The sequence below is a fragment of the Epinephelus moara genome, chromosome 3 (assembly GCF_006386435.1).
Source record: "Epinephelus moara isolate mb chromosome 3, YSFRI_EMoa_1.0, whole genome shotgun sequence".
Classification (NCBI taxonomy): Eukaryota; Metazoa; Chordata; class Actinopteri; order Perciformes; family Serranidae; genus Epinephelus; species Epinephelus moara.
Genome location: NC_065508.1, coordinates 20,986,289 through 21,006,245, shown reverse-complemented (window position 1 = coordinate 21,006,245; position 19,957 = coordinate 20,986,289). Strand labels below are relative to the sequence as shown.

The 19,957-nt window shown below is 40.6% G+C and overlaps 1 protein-coding gene across 5 annotated transcripts in view; it reads right to left on the bottom strand.

The window, feature by feature from the left end:
- The window catches only part of specc1 (sperm antigen with calponin homology and coiled-coil domains 1), a 149,212-nt gene that overhangs the window by 106,689 nt on the left and 22,566 nt on the right, over nt 1–19,957 (bottom strand). For all 5 annotated transcript variants that reach the window (XR_007569719.1, XM_050041004.1, XM_050041007.1 and 2 more), the window contains exons 2-3: nt 14,085–14,260; nt 12,600–12,735 (exon numbers count right to left, since the gene is read on the bottom strand). Coding sequence is in view for 4 of the 5 variants with exons in the window: in XM_050041004.1 (XP_049896961.1) it covers nt 12,600–12,735; nt 14,085–14,237 (289 nt within the window). In the remaining variant the exon portion in view is untranslated. The remainder of the gene's footprint in view (nt 1–12,599; nt 12,736–14,084; nt 14,261–19,957) is intronic.

Sequence of the window (19,957 nt, the reverse complement as noted above, 5' to 3'; positions counted from 1 at the left end):
ACAGGCGACTAGTCGACTAATGGCCCTAAATGACGACTATTGGTCGACTAGGATAATTCTTAGTCAGGGGCAGCCCTATAAGGGTGTAAAGATCCATCAGTCTAATTGGTGTATAAATTCAGTGATCAACAATCCAATATCATCGATACAATGTATAAACATCGATGCATATCATCATCTTTAAGATACGCCTTTATTTTGAAATTCCCATGGCACATAGGTGTCACCACAAAAAAGCGCCAGCCAGACAATGGCAAGCAACAAATAAAGAACATCAAGGATATATAAACTACAATAGTGATTTACACACCTAAATTTACATGCATGTATGTTTCTTTACTTCAGTCAGTGTGTGTCTGTCACGGCTGAGTGCTTATGCAGGCTGAGGCGTCCCAGTGGACTGAGGCGTGTTTGATTAATTTATCTGACAGATATGAGGAGCTCAAGGACCGTACCTCTCTCCCCTCCTGCCTCTCAAACACTGACACACAGACAGACAAGGCTCCGCTGGGACCGCATGCTATGGCTGAGTCTGGGGTCTGAGTTGTGCACAGTAATAATGCGTACACGTGCTCCTCGGATGGGTCTAGTTCCCAAGGTTGGATGTTGTTCTTCCGAATTTGGTGTGTTGATGAGATTTTTGGTCTTAACAGGGAAACAATATGGACAATACAAAGATGTTGCAGCCCATTGTTTCCGACCAACAAACAACGAAACTGGTTGTGATTTCGTGAGTCATGGCTGTGTTTCCTGCACCTTTGTAGAACCCAAATGTGGGTGTTTTTAGCAACCCATTGCCACTTTTCTGACTGGGATAGTGCTACGAAAAGCAGTTGTTTTTTACCGAGACATTGCTGCGTTTTCTACCAGGATAATGGCACAGACATTGCTTGGTTTTACTGAGGCACTGCTGCTTTTCCTGCTGGGATTGTGCCCCCAAAATGAGGTATTTTAAGCCAACATTTTCCTAACCAAGTGGTTTTTGTGCCTGTACCTAATCACACATCAACCACAGCTTGGTTTAAATTTAAAGTTTCAACGTATCTGTTACCTAATAATGTGGAAATATAACATATCCATGGTTTGCAGGAACGTGTAATGCCAATATTTATTCTGACAATTGGGTTGAGACGGCACATGAAGGCACTGTAACGCTCACACACACTCTGGGTCCATAACAGTTCTAGTGCACTTCTCCGTTCTGCTTATCCTTCACTGTGACTATTAACTAAGGTCAACTGACACTTGTATCAGTCATCCATCTTCCCTCTGAATTGGTGCCATGACGAAACGATACAAGCTGATTTATGGGGAACAGAAAGTCATAGTCCATCTGGTGTGGCTGGAAAACCTCACATACAGAGAACAGTCTGAGGGAAACTTCATCTCCATCACTCACTGACAGCTGATCTTTCATACAGCAGAGGCTGGAGGTTAACGGAAAGAATGTCCTTTGTCTGACTGATGGCTATGTGGGGAATGATACAGCAAAAATGTTTTGTCATCTGTAAATCTAAAGCGTACAGTATTTTGCATTCAATCAGAGCGAGACGATGTATTTTGTTCAGAGTTTTAGTAAACGTCATGCAACAGCTGTCCTGGTCTGGTTGTAATAATGAAAACAATACCATTAGTAGGGAGCACTGATGAAACATTATGTCTGTTGCATTGTCTACAATTGAGTAGAGTATCCCTCACAGAAAAGTGAACGCTGTAGCGTGAGAGAGCTTGATGCTTCTTGGTAAGGCTAAGTTGATCCTGATCATTCACTGTCATCTTCCTGCTGAGGGAAATTTATGAGGTGACAGCATTACGCTGACACACGTCACTCAGGACAAAAACAGCATGCAGCAGAAACACACTAAAACTGACAGCTGCATGTTTTTTTTTTTAATCTGCAAACCCCTGTCAAACATGTCTCAACTCACTCAACTTTTACCTAGGAAAAAATTAGGAAATAGGGCAACAGCGCAAATCAGATTTCTTTATGGCTCCATCAGAAAAATACAGACAGCTGAGTTCCAAACCTTTAAAGGTCCTTGTTGAAGTAGTTCAGTATGATATTCTTTTGAACTTTATTGTAATTTGGTTTATATTTTCAATGATGGAGCCCAAAATGGATCACACAGGATTTCCACAGTGTACTTTAATCCTAAATCCTACATCTATCATTTGAAATACGACTACTGAAACAGGTAACAGTAAACCTCACATGAATTTGGGCCTTAGAGGGGGACTCGAAAACACACTTAGCAGTGGGAAAGTGTAGCCTGCCGTGAGCTGCCATGCAATGTCTCTGGAAAGATGCGGTGGTTGAGCTGCGGCAATTTCATTCTGCGGCAAAGTGCAACCAAACTAAAAGTTGGGGACAGTTTAACTTTTAGCGGCAACTTGCGGCCAGAGAATACCTGCAGCCAAGCGGTAAACAGAGACCTGTGACTACTGTGACATGTTGACTTTGTTACAAAGACTTTCTTTCTACCTGAAACACATGAACACGCCTTCTGGCGGCAGAAAATGTAATTATATGTACTTATATGATGCTGCTTGGTGTGTTTTCAACAATGATATGTGAAAAAAAGTTGCATAAAGCCTTTTGTAGCTCTAGAGGCAGCAGCACCAAGTCTGATACTTTTTTTTAACTGATGTAATTTTAGTAAGCATCGGCTAGGGCATTAGCCACTACCGTGTCAGGCCACCACCGTGAGTTTGACGATGCTTCACGAAAACAAGGCTGGATCTGGACAGTACTCTCTTAACTATCTGTAACTAGGGATGGGAATGGAGAACCAGTTACAGTTGAGAACTGGTTCCAAATCCTCTGATCCATCAGAATCACATGGCTCTGAGCTTATCAATTCCTTTTATCAATGTTTTTCTTATAATTGCACATTGTAAACAACGATGTCAAACTCATGCGTCTACTGGACACTTGCAACAAAATGGAGTCATGGCAGAGAGGAAAAAACTGTCCAAAGTGTGATTTCATTTCACAAAAAACGATTACATCAGTGATGCTTGTCATGTCTGTAAGGGTGGAAACACCAGCAAAATGCCGAAACATCTTTTGACACAGACATGGGTTTAAATTCCACGAATGCCACGTATTTGACACTTGAGTGTCACTGCTTCCCAATTGAGCAGCATGAGGGTAAATATGCGGTTATAATAACATTACAGGCAGGCTGAGCACATCTTTTTTCAACTAATAAAAACCGAATTAAAAATGCTGTTTAAATATTGTCTCCTTTCACCTGTATTCAGACTCCAAGATAATAAACAGTTGTGTTGTGTGGGCCTACTTTTTTTACATATAGAAAATTGACAGATAATTGATAATGGAATTGGTATGAGTCCCAAGTGCTATATGGTAGGCAACTGGACTTGCTTGAGTTTCTCGAACCCTCTTGGATGAGTGTTTCCTCCTCTCTTCTTCAGTTCTCTTGGATGAGAGGTAAAACGTCAAGAAACTCAAGCAAGTCCAGTTGCCTACCATAAAGCAATTAGGATTACCATGACCTGGATGTCTGAGAATTTCCAACAAACTATTAATAAAGTCTTATCTATTCCCATACCTATCTGTGACTTGCAAATGTGGTTGCAAAATGCTACAGAGGGTAAAGTAGCAGGAGGGCTGGGTATATGCTAAAGCAGCACAATGTAATTATCAAATTTGCCTCTGAAAGTGCGAGAAGAAAATAAAAGTACTTTAGCGAATCAGACAAGAAAAAGACCCCCCAGAAGACATAAACGCTAAGCTCAACTCGACTCAACCAAACATTAACGATCAATGTGAAAGCACTGACTGAACACAGAGGAAAGTGCCTGTCAATGAAGTGCCCATTTGTAAAGTTATGCCCTGCAGTCACCCTCACCGAGCTTGTTATTTATAGAGCAGGACAGTCTTATCTCCTTCTGTCTCTTCTCCTTGCACACTCCACAGGGACTCGTCTCCAAGTGAAAGCTTTACTGAATTATTGATGAGCTCTCTTAAATAAGTCATCAGGATAAGGCTGGGTTTTAACCCGTTGTCTGACAGCACGGTAGAGTGGGTTAAGTGCCAAGTGGGACAGGGACAAGAGTCCATTAGCAAAAATAACAGTTTTGACTCATTAGCACGGCATGCTGTGAGGGCAGGCGAGGGCGGGGTCGGACTGTACATCGACTGACCTTTTTAGCCAGTACCCAGTGTGTGTGTGTGTGTGTGTGTGTGTGTGTGTGTGTGAGTGTGTGTGTGTGTCCCATGAACTTGTATACCATGATGCTTTGTCAAAGGGACCCTGCTGCTTTATAGCTTCCAAGCCTGCTGTGACTACAGCGCTTAATCAAAGTATTTTTGCTGTGCTTGAATCTTGCTTTTTGTGCTTGTTTTAAAAGTCTCTCAGAAAGACAAAAAGCCTTTCATCACATAGGAATAATGCCTACAGTGAGATCTTTCATTTGTATTACAGTACAAAGCCCATGACTGCGTATCTGATGTTTAGTTGGAACTGGAGATGAGATGGTACCATCAACACATTTTCAGAGATCATAACAAACATGGCAATCTTTATTGACTGCATCCATGGAAGGAACATATCACAGATTAATGTAACGAGTGACGCACACATCGAAATTTGATAAAATGTGGTATATCAGTGTGTCCTCACAGTGCTGAAATGTTTTCAAAATTACACTCATTAGCACAGGGATGCTATGTTGTCTCTTTCTGTTGTTTCTTTGTTTTCCCCTGCATGCACAGAATCTCAGGCACATTTGACCCAGTTATGATAAAGCTTGAGAAAATTAATGATGCATCTCACCACTGCAGTCCTCATTCCTACAGTAAATTACCATTGATTTGCTAAATGACATGGGGGTTAGCAGTGGGCTAAAATATACAGGAATAAATCAAATTACAAATTCTTGCAATACGTTGTCGATACACTTCAGTATTTTCAATAAAACATGCAGGCACTTCAAACGAACTCCCCGGCCAATCTGTCTTACCACAGTCACTACTCCATGACTGCTCGTGGTGGCGCTTATTAAATGAATGAGGGTAAAGAGAAGTGAAGTTAACTAACTTGTGGTGAGAAGAACTTAATGCACTTTTTTGTTTCATGTCTAACCTCAAATTTTAAGCCGATGTAAATGAGAAGAGTTGAAAGAAAAAAAAATGGAAATTTTAAAATACCACAACAAGCAAACATCTGCTGAGGAAGCTCACATGATATGACTGAAAGCTCCAGAATAGCTACTAAATGAACCTTGTGGTGAGATTTACTGAAGTGCAACTACAGTTTTACCACAGAGATTTAAAAAATGTATACATTTTTGGTTTGAGGAAATGTGGTGTTTGGCTCTGAGTCACGCACATCTCTTGTATTGTAAATACTGAACATGGATGTCTCCCTCAGACTGTGGCTGGCATGGAGGCACAGGCCTGACGCAGACACACAGAGCTGTAGAGGGATCAATTAACTAAAGAAAACTAACATCACAATGCAGTGAATAAATACATAACTCGCTTTTATAGGGGTATTTTTCCTTCTTTACTTACACATATATTTTTATGTATTGTAAAGGATTGTCCTTACAATTTATCAAGAATCACAGAATCGCTGTATCATGATACCATTGTTATCGTTCAATTTGATTTCACTTATGTATTGATTTACTTAACGGTACACCATGCAGGATTGCTAAATATGTGTGCCAGAGAAAGTGAAAGTAAATGTGAAAGTGGGCGACTGTGGCTCAGAGGTAGAGCGGGTCGTCCACTAATCGGAAGGTCAGCAGTTTGATCCCCGGCTCCTCCAGTCTGCATGTCGAAGTATCCTTGGGCAAGATACTGAACCCCAAATTTCTCCCGAATCTGTTCCGTCCATGTGTGATTGAGTTTGAATGTTCAAAAACTAAGCAGCAGGTGGCACCTTGTGTGGTAGCCTCGGCCACCAGTGTGTGAATGTGTGTGGGAAAGGGTGAATGTGACAAGTAGTGTGAAAGTGCTTTGAGTGGTCAACTAGAAAAGTGCTTTACTAGTGCAAGTCCATGTACTATTTCAAAAGCCATCTCCAAATTCACTCTCATTTGGCATTTCACCCTGCTATATTTGCATTTTTCTGGCACTGTGTTTCTTGGCTGTGTGCTGCTGACAGTCTGACACCTGGTCGCTACCTTTTTATAAAGCCTTGACCTCAGCTGAGCACTGTGGGCGTGCATGTCCTTAAACGTCCCAAACACAGAATGGAAAAAGAAGAAAGTAAGAAAACACAGGCAGAGGGCCGAGTCTCTGCAGAAAAATACACCACCACACACCGAGAGTGGGTAGGAGGTGATGACTGAGAGGGATTACTTCTGTACGAGTCTATAAATTCCTTTTTTTAGTGTGTTCCTCCTATGTCTCTAAACATTAAGTATGTTTATATGGAAGAGAAGTATGCCAATACTGTGTTTTGTTATCTTTGAAAAATGATGCTTCACAATACAAACTTTTGAAAGAACAATATTTCCGAGTCCCTGCAACTTAAGTAAAACAATGTTTTCACCACTGTGAGGATTCTGTCATGCGTCCACAGTCTAGTCACAAATGTACTTGGACAGCCTCTGAGAAAAAACTCAATTATTGCCTGACGAGTGTGATGACAGTTCTGCTGCAGTGTGCCTCAGAGCCCAGTAAGTCCTGATTGCTTCTTGTCTGTGTGATGTCACATACCAACTAGGGAGAAGCTCAGCTGTTTACGACCAATCTGACAAAACCAATGGGTGACAATATCACTAAGACAAGCAAAAGACTCATGTCAGTATCCGAGTAAATGTGTTTCTTCCAAATTCTGAATTTGTTAATCTTCTCTTCTCCTAGAAACAGCTGGTTTTACTTCAGAGACCTCCCTTCTACATCAATAAACGCAAACACTCAAGACATTTCAGAGCATCTTAACATCAGTGAGTTCAAAATACCACAGATCACCACCCCAATCTATATTCAAATCATGGCATTTCCCCAGTGTGGATATTTCAGCAGAGCTCTCAGGTAAGGCTCAGTGACTTAGAGCTGACAGCAGGAGGCTAAATGATGATTGTCACTGCTCGCATGCATGGTTAACCACCGCTGCTCTTTCAGGTGTCAGATTTGATTTTCCACTTGCTGATTAGCCTGATTTTTGAGACCTGTTTGACATATCCTTTCATTGTCTGCTGTTATATGTCTTGACGTGTACCGGTGTAGTCCCAGCCCAGGTGCAGAACAATACAGCTTGCCTTATGGGAACATCATTTAGGTAAAACATGCTTGATGAGATCAAGTACTCAAAATGTTTTTACACTGAACATAAATATAAAAGCTTTTGTTTCTGCCATTTTTCACATATTGAAATGAAAGATCTAAGACTTCTAAAACTTAGTTCTCTCATATTTTGATCTAAAAAATTGCTATAATCTGTGTTACTGAGATAATCCATCCACCTGACAGGTGCAGCATATCGAGATGCTGATGAAACAGCATCATTACTACACAGATGTGCAATAAGAAAACACTCTTAAATGTGCAGTTTGATCTCACAACACTACGCCACAGATGTCGCAAGTTGTACAGGAGTGTGGCATAGGCATGATGACTGCAACAATGTCCACCAGAGCTGCAGCCCATGAATTAAATATTCATTCTAATACCATAAGCCATCTCAAATGTTGCTTCAAAGAATTTGGCAGTACATCCAACCGTCCTCACAACCACACACCATGTGCAACTACACCAGCTTGGGGCTTCCACATCCAGAGTCTTCACTTGCAAGATCATCTGAGCCCAGCCACCCAGACGGCTAATTATGCTAACATTGACTTCCACATCACATTCACACATTTTCTGCTTTGAAATGGATACTATTATTGCTGTTTTTTTGTTGTCTCAATCAAACATGTTTTGCTACTAGTAGTTTGTTATCACTTGTATTATTCCACGCATTGTTCTTTGTACTTTTGAGTTCTTAATAACTTTGCGAAAATGTTATTGGGTGGAGGCTTCAGATAAACCCTCTGGATTATTTGCCTCTCTCTGCACTGTATTTCAACATTCATTTTTTCTTGCCTTTTTTGAGTTTTAATTGAGCAAAATATAAAGTATAAACAATGAGTTTGCACAATCAAAGAAAAAGCTGGATGTGAAGGTCCTGGGCTGACTCAGTAGAGCGGTCGGATGTACTGTCAAATTCATGGAAACAACATTGGAGATGGTTTATGGTAGTGAAATGAACATTTAATTTACGGGCAACAGCTCTACTGGACATTCCTGCAGTCAGTATGTCAATGGCACACTCCCCAAAAACTTAAGACAGGCGGATGGATTATGGATTACGTTGGCAACGTGCTCACTAACATGGATTTAAACAAATTATTATTATTAAACAAAAAACTGTGTGCAAAGAAAAGTATCATATCTGTTGGGGGCAAAAACAAAAGTGTTGCGGTTATATTTTTGTTTTGTGTATCTGAGCACATAAAAAGGAACTGAAGTTGGTCAACTTGTTTGTACTCAATAACAATACCCTATATGATTGATGTTTTTGCCTCTGCAGTGATGGCAAACATCCCAGATCATTTTACATTGGGATACCACTCTGCCTGATGCAAACTGCAGCCAGGGGTGTAGTTCTATTTGTTTATGTACTGGAGTCCACCTACAGTATGACGCACGCTCACGGTTAAGTTGTGGCTTGTTAGGTTATGTAACCACTGTTCCCGCGGCGGCAGCTTTATATACATTAGACATATAGCTATAAAATGAAAGGATGATTTGCTGCCTTTTCATATTTACTTGTTTAAAAGGCAGCAAACAGTTTGCTAGTTTTAGACTGAGAATTAAAAACTAAATTTGACTGTGCCGCTCAAAGTTACTGTGTTTTGGTTTAAGGAGTGACAAGGTTAACAGGTGACTATTAGCAGAATGCATCCATGGTTGCTCATCGTAACTTAGGTAAATAGTTGGCGTAGATAATAAACACAGATTAGTATGCATTTAAAACTGATTACAGTAAAATTGAAGTCATTTACAAGAACGCCTGCATGTTCTGTTCCAGTTTTCAACAGCTGGCGTCACTATGAGTAAACACAACACATTCAGCTGATTGTTAACAACAGTAAACACAGTCACTCGTTACACCTTAGCATGGCAGCTAGTGGCAACTTTTAGGGTGGCGTGTTCCTCAATGCATGAGTTGTGAATCAATCAAAACACCTTAAATGCCAATATGAAAACTTTGACTATTCCATTTGTTGTCAAGCGCTTAAAAGTGTGACTTATATGAATTTAAATTAAACAAAATAGTGTTGTTTCGGTGCGCTCCAGCAGCATTATATCCCTGACTGCAGCTACATAACAGCACCAAAACTCTGCCCTAATTTAAAGATGGTTTCCTTTATGACTATTTGACAATATACCTCTCCTTAACTTTGGTCTGCAACCAGGAGTTGGCTTGCAAAACTAGCACAGAAGTATGTGAAGAAGACTAATGAATTTATCATGAAAAGAACAAAGTGTGAATCTGTTCTTGTCCTTGGGCGTGAAAACACCAAGCTTTGGTTAATTAGAGCCTGATCCAATGAAAACAGATCATGGTCTAATTGTGTTTGAAAGAACCGAGAGCCTCGCTTGGCCTCGGTTCTCAGCTCCTCTGGAGTCTTTTGTCAAGTAGAATTCAATTATCTCTGCTTCAGCACAACAACCCTTTGAAGGAGAATTTCACCAGAGCGCAGCATCTCCACACTGTGTGGATAGGACACCATAAACAAACACAGCTATCTGCCTCACACAGGATTTTCCAAGAAACAACATTCATTACGGCAAACTAATCCCTGTCATTATCTGCCGCCATATTTGTCCTATATGTAATGCATGTTGTGCTGTCAGGTCTATTTGAAGTTGCTCTGTTTATCCAGCGGCACACCTAGATCATACAAACACACAAGTTAATAGATAATACAAATACCTAAGAGAAGTGTTTATCATGACTTGTTGATGGTGTATAGAATTTTGGGTGACTAGGAAAGTTCATAAAAAGTTTCTAATCTCATTTACAGGAAATGAGCATAGACGGCATGGACCACAAATCCCCAAGAACAGCAATGTGTAGTTACAGGAGGCGACAGTATTTGTCCCATGTGTGTCTAACAACCATAATCTGCGGTACATTATGAAACAGCTATCCAGTATCTCCATCTTTCTTCTAGCCATAAATGATTGTCATTCGTTCATGCAACTTTTTTTGTGATTAAATTTCTACTTTTCAATATTGGAAATTACATTGAATATAGCAGCAAATCAGCAGCCTCTACATGCACCTGTGATACTGGAAGTTGATGGTTTTATCATCAGTACACAAACATGGTATTCTTGTTAATCCACATATGTTTACATTCATCAGCTGCCTGACAAAGGGCTCTTATTTATCCATCCAGTATTTAAAATTCTCCCTCCACCCTTCCCACACCCTGAATGGCACACGAGTTAAGAAGACAACCCAAAACAAAAAAGAAAAAGACGAAGATATACACCGGTATATAAAGTCCAGGGGAAAAAAAGGAAAATAAATATATGAATAAATAAAATATCAGTTACAAATGTAAAGAACTACCACAGGATATCAATGTACCATGTCTTGGTAACCTTCAATTAACTTGAGATGTTGTGTAATAGTGTAATTCCACACATCTCTTGATACACGCTGAACACTGGTGATGGAGCTCCATCATACAGCAATTAGAAAAGCGTTTCACAGCGGGGATTTTCACTGTCAGGGTAAAGACAACAATGAGAGTGATCACGAAGTAATGACAAGACATTGCCAACAAGACTGCACAGTGAATCACTGTATTAAATTATTTTCAGTTGTGATCATACTTTAACCACATGTAAACTATACTGAGTCCTAATGTAGTAGAGATGATCGTCTTTCCTCTTGAGTTTTATCGTTTCCTTTCACCTGCACAGGAACCACACGCGGAAATTAGCTGGTCGCTAAATCTGGTACAAAGCATCTCATCTTTTTTAAATAATATATTTTTGTACATGGTCCCTGACATAAACAAATTTTAAAGACTATACATAAGAGCTTGTTAAACATGCCATGTATAAATAGTATTTAGGGTGGATTTTTGTTTGGATTTTGAAAAATATATCCCACACATGGTTCGCAGAAAGGGGGCGACAGAGCACGAATCTTCAGATTATAACTGTATTTTAATGCTGCTTTTCAAATGTGGATACATATCGCACTTAAAAAAAAAAAAAAAGGAATAGGTTTGTAAAATATATCCCATGATCAAATCTGCACAGTTTTAGAAACCTGCACGGTAAAGTTTTAAATCAAACTTTTAATGCAGGTGTGATCGAGACAACTGAGATTGATTCTGCATTGATACTTGGCCATATGTAAATATTACATCATGTTGACTGTGATCAACACAATATTTTTCCTAGTTATGACTCATATGTTTTATTGTGAATCATTATTTGTTGTACTTCTTTTAAACAAACATGATGTCAACAGACAGAAAAAGCACCCTTAAAAATTAATAAATAAGTAAAAAATAAATAAATGAACGAGGGAAAATTTAAATCATTAATTTTTAACCGAATAAAATAATTGATAATAATAATAATAATAATAATAATAATAATAATGATTTTTCTATTTATTATGATGACAATGTTTATGCCCAACATGATATCTTAATTTTTAATTTTTGTTTTTGCATTTTTGAGGATTATTTAACATACATAGAGACAGAAAAAGATAAAAAATAAAATCCATTAATATATACGTAATGCATGTATGTATGTATTTAATTTTTACTCTAATAATATAAAAATATCTGTGATAACTTCTTCTCTTCACACTCAACTTATCCTGCCTGGTTGGTTTTGTATTTAAAGTATTCAGAGTATGTTTTTAGCCATGCGCACAATTAAATATGTGGGAAGGACATTTAATGGCCACCATCACATCTTAGAGTATTTACATAATGTCATGACAGAAATATAGTCACATGAGTTTTTTGTTTAGAGCTCTGTGTTTCTCTGTGTTTAAAATTTTATAACTTGCTTAAACACACATCAACACTTACTGTACACAAACACAAGCACACACTGAAGCAAAATAACATCAGAAGACAAGCCTAGAACACCACACAACATCATTTTTCTGTCTCTTATCCTTGGATAGAAGAAAAGTTCATTTTTCTTCATTTGTCAACCAAAACATAGCCTGCTGTTGATACGGCTGAGCAGATGTGTGAGGAGTCGACTATGAATGCATCCAGTCTCTCAGTTTTGGACCAAAACCCTGAGAAACTCAGTCCTCAGCCACCTGCATCTCATCAATGCCAGGCAAACAAGAATAAAGAGACACAAGAAAAAAATGAGGAAAGGGGAAAGAGAAGCATCTCTTAAGCTACTGGTAACCAGCAGCAACTGGGAGCTGTGACAGCCAGCTTTAGTGGTGTACTGTGGCCCTCTAGTGGTCAAAAGTGGTTAGTTGCACTGTTTTCATACTATAGTGTTCACTGTGATCAAAGTCTCTGTAAGTCATTTTAAGATAATCTGATAAGAGGCAGTCCCCTACCAGACAGGCTGCGAGGACGGCCCTCTGCAAGATCTGAGATGGCTCCAGTGGTCACAGTCTTTTTCATCCGGGAGCCAGAGGCAGCAGCTCCCAGTGCAGGCTTTGTCAAGGCATCGTCACTGCTGGCTCTTTTCAGCTAGAAACACATCTACAGTAAGTACCAGCAATATAGTACAGAGCTCACCTGGTGACATTTGTAAAAAAAAAAAAAAAAAANAAATAAATAAATATATATATATATATATATATATGCATATTTAAGTGTGGACATAAATTAATAATGCCTAGAAACAGGAGCCATGACTTTCTTTATGCATGGGAACAAGATAATTCAAAGTCCAGAGGGGGATGGTTTTCAGTTTTGGAGTGTTGCTGGGTATTATTATATAATTCTCCTTGCTCTTATACTTTATATCTTGCTGTTTCTATATTTATCCGTTCACACATTAGAGACAGCCAAAATCCCAGAAAACCAGCCCAGTCACCAGAAGAAAATGCTGGCATTATGTTTCTGCAAGCCATGAATATGTTTCATTTGCATTCACACTTATCATATTGATGTTTCTAAAGTGACTTAGTATATGAGCTGACTGTAATCGGGAGGTGGAGGGGATGATGACACCTTGGTGGGACGCCTGCCAAGCTGTAGACCACTCTTCAAACAACAAAACCGCTTGTATTTTAGTTGCAATGTTGCATTTCCAGCAGCTTTTTAGCCCACCAATGTGGGTGGCTGCTGGTGTCCCCTGGCTCTTTTCCAGTGGCTTCAGAGCCCCCAAATGCAGGTGTTTTTAAGGGACCCATCTGTTTCTCAGCAGGAAATAGTGGCATGAAAAGCAGTTCTTTTTTACCAAGACATTGCTGCTTTTCCAGCTGAGACCATGTCCCCAAAATCAGGTTTGTTAAGCCCAAACATGATCTTTTCCTAACCATAACCAAGTGGTTTTAGTGCCCAAACCTAACACACATTAACCACAGGGTTTTTGAAATGTAACTTTCAATGTATCCCCTACATAACAATATGCAATCATAAGGTATCCATGCCAACATTTTTTCTGGCGATTGGGTTGCAGAAAACACAAACATATGAGTGACATCAAAAGTTTGAAAAAATAAAATCAAATCATTTCATTATAAATTCATTCAACGTTTTACATCTATGACATGCGGGTTGCTGTGTGTGTGTGCAGCTGTCACATGCATTCCATGTGGTTTTATCTTGTCATAAGCATCTACATGCCAGATATAGTCACGTACTAGAGCAAAATACTGCGAATAGTTTAGTTACCTGGAGTGACACATGACTGAGGAGTCATAGCGGAAAAAAATCTAATCAAAATCTTTCTTTTTTGCTTGAGCGCATTTGTTGTGCATCTACCTTTTGTAGCCATTTAGCCGTGTATGTGTCTGTAATGTTATATGAATCATCTGAACTGACTCACCCTCAGGTAAAGGTGTCACCATGTTAGTGTCCTTGTGACTCACCCTGCTAAGGCGCTGGTCTGAGGCCAGTGTGTTGGATGATCTGGATGTCTTCATGGCTGTGGAGGAGGCGGTGGAGGAAGAGGTGGCCAAGGAGACCTGCTTCTGGAGTCCCGGCTTGGGCAGCCCCACCTTGGTGGCGCCCGATTTCATCATGGCTGCGCGTCAGCTAACTACACCTAAGAGAAGTCCAGAGAAGAGAGGAAATTGTTGAGTAACAAACTTCTGAACAGTTATCCTCTAGAAAAAAAGGCATATATGTGCCTGTGTGTTCACTGCAGTACAGCAGAACAGCTCCCCTGGAGTTATTCTTCCAGAACAGATGCTCAGTCTCATTGAAGGTTGCTTTCTTTAACCACTACGCCACAATGTCTATGCCTCAGAGGCACCAGTAAGCACTGCTGAAATATGAACACATGATCTTCCAATAACTAGAAAAGCACTTTGAACAACAAACAAGTCTCTGAGAACAGGACGAGTGACACTGTGAGAAACTGGCTTTTCACTGGTAAAACTACTCCTTATGACCATGACAAACTAACAATCTTTGTAAATACACTTTGCTGATAACTTTATTTTTAGCCTCATTCACATGCAACTTTTTAGCCTCATTCACATGCAACTTACTGACAACAATCTATCCATTCATTTTAGTGTCTATTTGCACTCTGGTGAGAACAGTCACATTGCAGCAACAGCCTGCTGTTGCTCTGAAAATCGGTTTGAATTTGCGCAAAGCTTTACCAAAACAGAGCCAGAGCTAGCAGTTGTTCAAACAAGCGATCATGCTCACTGATACACAGAGCAGTTTGGGATATCTTCATTAGGTAACGCTGAAGCAATCTGATGTTCACTTGCTTGTTTGCATAACATCCAGTTAGACACAGGCTACCTATGCAGAAGGACGTGATGGGTGAATGGATCAAGCACAGGACATTCACTGAGGAAAGTGGGGTTCCAGTACTATGTGAGTCAACTTTGGCTTCTCATTTTTAGATTTAGTTTACTTATTGGCTTCAGTTTTCAGGATGTAAAAAGCTGCTGAATGCACACTGGGTACATAAATGTTAGCAGAAAAGCTGAATAGATCTGTTCCTGTAAACGTCATATTTCGACATTGCTAGGACACCCAGGAATATGCACCCAGGTGTAACTAGCCACAAAGGCTATTTCCATCCCGGTGCAAATAGCATTGTTGGCTACGGACACCTGGGTGTTAATTCAACATAATAATATTAAAACAGCAATAGCAAATAATCAGTTTTGACCAGAGCTGAAGTTTCTGCCTTCTTCCTCTATGTGGCAGTATCTAAATCTTCCAGACAACTGACCAATACTGCAGAAGAACATATAAAATACAAATATATTAAAGGTATATTATCCTGGGCGGCACGGTGATGCAGTGGTTAGCATTGTCGCCTCATAGCTTCAGGGTGGGGGAGCCCTTCTGTGCGGAGTTTGCATGTTCTCCCCATGTCAGCATGGGTTTTCTCTGGGTACTCCAGCTTCCTCCCACAGTCCAAAGACATGCAAGTTAACTGGTGACTCTAAATTGCCCATAGGTGTGAATGTGAGTGTGAATGGTTGTCTGTCTCTATGTGTCAGCCCTGTGATAGTCTGGTGACCTGTCCAGGGCGTACCCTGCCTCTCACCCAGTGTCAGCAAAATAAGAACTGCTCCTTTAAGCTCCACAACTTCATAAATTTGAGCAGGAAGCACAGAATAATAGGCAGTGCCTTTCCTTCATGTGACTAGGAAGTCTCCAACACATTAGCACTGCCTACTAGTGGCTGTTCCAAAATAAACAGGCCAAGAGTTACCTCTGGGGGCAGCTAAGGATATGCAATAGCAACACCATTGAACTACTTCCTGCTGGAGTTAAGAGAGAGAACAAAATCTGTCATCCCTTGATTTATTCAAACCAGCAGCACTGAATAACAAACAGCACTATCTCCACATGTCTAGTAGGAGGTTTGCGGCAGGATAAAGCCACATCACTGTAAGGAATATGGTTAAAAAGCAGTACAATAATGGCTTCCTTTTCCCAGCTCCAACAGGATGTGGTCACAGGGAGTGTTAAAGGTGTGCATCTGTTGTCCAGAGGGAAATGCACTCATCTGGGTAGCTGTAGGAAATGAAAGGAGGAAGGAGTGCACTTAACCAAGGAGAATGAGTACTGGTAAAGAGCTCTGCAGCTCCCAGGTGACTGGCTGAGTCATTGATCAGCGATGGGGTAACCTGATCTTCTGCCTCTGGGAGGCACAGTGCTGTTAATGGGGATAGCCTCTGTCTGTGCAAGCACAGGAAAGAGGTAACCCTGAACCCATCTGCTCAACAGTGGTACACTGCAGTGACTGAAATAATTCATGTGTAGCACTATACTTCAGAGCAGGAAGAGTGATACTGCAAGAAAAACCTGCAGTAAACAATAGCTGGCAGCACAAATAATGTTATGATGGGTAATGGGAGCAGTGTGGGTACTAACCACTAAAGACAATAACAATACAGGGGATCCACATCAGTAAAGTGTTCCCAGCAGAGGACATCCACTTTGGTTCATTTTAAACTGCCATTTTAATGTTTGTGGGTGCTTAGGGAGTATCTGCTTAAGAACACACTGCCTTTGCTTTGTGTTTTTTTGTCAATATGAGAGCGTGTGTCTCCCTGCTGGCCCATCACATGATACTAAGACCACTCTAGGCAAGATCCTATGACTAACTCCTGCCTGGCGTGGTAGTCAAACACCTCAGCTGGGATGGCTCACCTCCCTGGCTCAGATCAGTTGCAAAAACATTGGCACCACTCATTGCCAAGCACACATTTGACTTCTCAACCTACTATAACCTCGGTGTAAGCTAAATTAGGAAGTGAGGTTAAAAATGAGGATGTCCACCTCGAGGTTATAATCATTTCTTTTCCTGTAATAAGAGGGAACTAAGCAACAACCAAACATTTTGTAGAATCAATTTGATCAGGCAACTGTGAAACAATGATGTAATGTTTGAAAACAAATGCCTTCAAGGGTAACTTTGGTGTTTTTCAACTTGGACTAATGTAGTTACTAATGGGAACAACAATTTTTGAAACTTGTCCAGTACTGAGCAAAATGAAACACTACACTAGGGGCAATTATGCACAATCAAATGTCCACTTTAAGTTCTTGTTTTTGCTACTGACAGGCTCAGATTATTAATCTAAATGTCTGACAACATTATGGAAAGGACCCCTCCAGAGACCGACTTTTCCTTGAGTAAGATCCTTTTTATTTAACCAGAAACAGCCTTGAAATCCCCATCACCAAACCCAACAAAGTCCATTTAAATATCATAACACACACTTCATTCAAAGTCAAAAGAACCACAATAAAACACACAAAAGCCGTCTTGATTTGTCTTTCCACTGTTTCAACAATCAATCCACTATGGTTTGGTTGAAATAAACCTTTAATTTACCCAGTTAGGTGTAAGAATATGCTGGCTTTATACACACTAAAATTCTCGCAGGTTTGGTGATGGAGATTTTTGGGCTGTTTCTGGTTAAACAAAAAGATCATACTCTTTAACAAATTGGTCTATCTCTGTAGGGATCCTTTCCATAATTCTGTAAGGCAGTTTGAGCCTGTCAGTGGCAAAACCAAGCAATTTTAGTAGCTGTAAACTGACGGCGCATAAGACATGGTGTATGCTTGCAATAGTGTTCCCAGCACAAGGTACAAGCACCAGAAAATGACACAATCACCCCTTGTGTGTCGAGCACGAGGGCTCCAAAAATTAGGCACCCATTGCGCATGCTGGGTTTTTCAGTTGAACCAAGAACTTAAACGGGGAAGGCTGGCCGAGAAAATTTCGCCTGTAAAGATGTCTCTACGACTCTTTAGTAAGAGACCACACACAGCGAAGAGTGGCTACTCGATACACTGGCGCTTACTACTCTTGCCAGGCAGCTTAATTTTCCAGTAACGTTCTTCCTTGTTAACTTCTTGCTTATCTATAGACTTTTTTGTTTGTACACCACCTAGCAGAGCATTTTGCAACGCACAAGTTGAGCAGTAATGCACCTGTGCATGCTTGTAACTCATGCACCATCTACGGAGGCCTGTGCCACAACCAGTTTTAAAAAATCTTAATTACCCTGAGTGGTTACATTGCCGCCTGTCTTGTGGCTAAGTTTTTGTGTCCCTTAGACACAAAAACATGGGAAAATAGGCTCTAGGTTGAAAAATAGCAAAGTTACCCTTTTGAAAAATGCTCTACATCAAAAGCCAGTTAAGTCTAATCTACTTTATGTTCACCTTCTTCGGACCAGTGCAGGACTCAGTTCTGCAAATATGACCTCTCCATATCCCTCTGCAGAGATATGATCCTCAGGAGCCAGAACTCTGTCCCACTTACTTTGCAATGGCCTAGTTAGGAACCCAAAAGTCTTTGAGAGACAGACTGCGGGTTGTATTTTAAACTTGAACTAGCAAAGACTTAGGACACATGGTGTGAGTTGGGCATCCTTCTGTAAAAACAACTCGACTGACAAAGATGACTACAGCTTGCATGGTGTGACAAAACAAATATGTAGGATGATGACATCATGGCTTAAACAAAGCTGGTCAAAAGCTAAACACGGAATTTGCTTTAAAAAAAAGAAAAAGTCAAGTTGGAAAGCCAAATATAATTTGTAGCCACCACAGTCATAAGTAATGGGTTGTCATCTGCCTTAATTATATTGCTTTCAAAACCAGGAATATGAATGTAAAGGCTGAAAATGGGACAGTGCGGTGGAGGAATTTCTCAAGTTGTTTCTGACAGTTGCTGCTAGACTGGACTGCTGAAATGAGATAAAGAGAGAGAGCACTGGCAGTCATGACCAAGTGTTGTCAGTTTCGTCCTGGATGAAACAATCCCTCACACACATCTGATCTGATACAAACCTGAGGGAGAGGAAAATGTGCTCTTATCACACATGGAAGATCAATACTCATACATAATGTAAATAGCTCACCAAATCAGATCGTATCAAGAAAGTTGAGACATTAAAGGGATAGTGCACCCAAAATGAAAATTCAGCCATTATCTACTCACCCTCATGCTGAGGGAGGCTCTGGTGAAGTTTTAGAGTCCTCACAACACTTGCGGAGATCTGAGGGGGGAGTGGGTAGCAGCACAACTGCACACGTAATGGCTGACGGCGCCCCAGATTAAAACGTGGACCGCACTCACGTGTGCACGCTTGCGCGTGAGACCAGCAAAAGCACATGAACACACATGAAGGCGGTGCCCATGTCTCACGGTCTTGCGCAAGCGCACACACTACAGCGCAGTGTACAGAGAGGCAGTTAGAGCTACAGGCCACAATGAGGCTTAAAACAGTTTAAATGACATTTTTCCAAACAACTTTTTATGTCGGGGCTTCAGGACAGTTGGATCACTACGGACAAGCAGTATGGAGATATTTTGTGGTTTCAATTATGTGTTCTTGGACATTTTAATCTGGGGCGCCGTCAGCCATTAGGTGCGCTGTTGTGCTGCTGCCCACTCCCCCCTCGGATCTCCGCAAGTGTTGTGAGGACTCTCGGCATGAGGGTGAGTAGATAATGGCTGAATTTTCATTTTTGGGTGCACTATCCTTTTAAGCAGGCTGTTCTCATGCAGCGTTCATATGTTTTCCTATGATAGAGTAATGCATCAAAATAACATACCCCATGTAATCATGAGCCAGTAATTTGTGTATAACCCACGCATTTTGGAAGGTTGCAATCACGTAACCAATGCACTGATGGGAGTAAAGGAGGAAGCAATCCCCATAAGGAGGCAGGTTGGGGTGGTGGATGGGTCAGAGCACACAGGAAATACCCCATGTGTTCAGAAAGGTGTGAACTTTGAGTT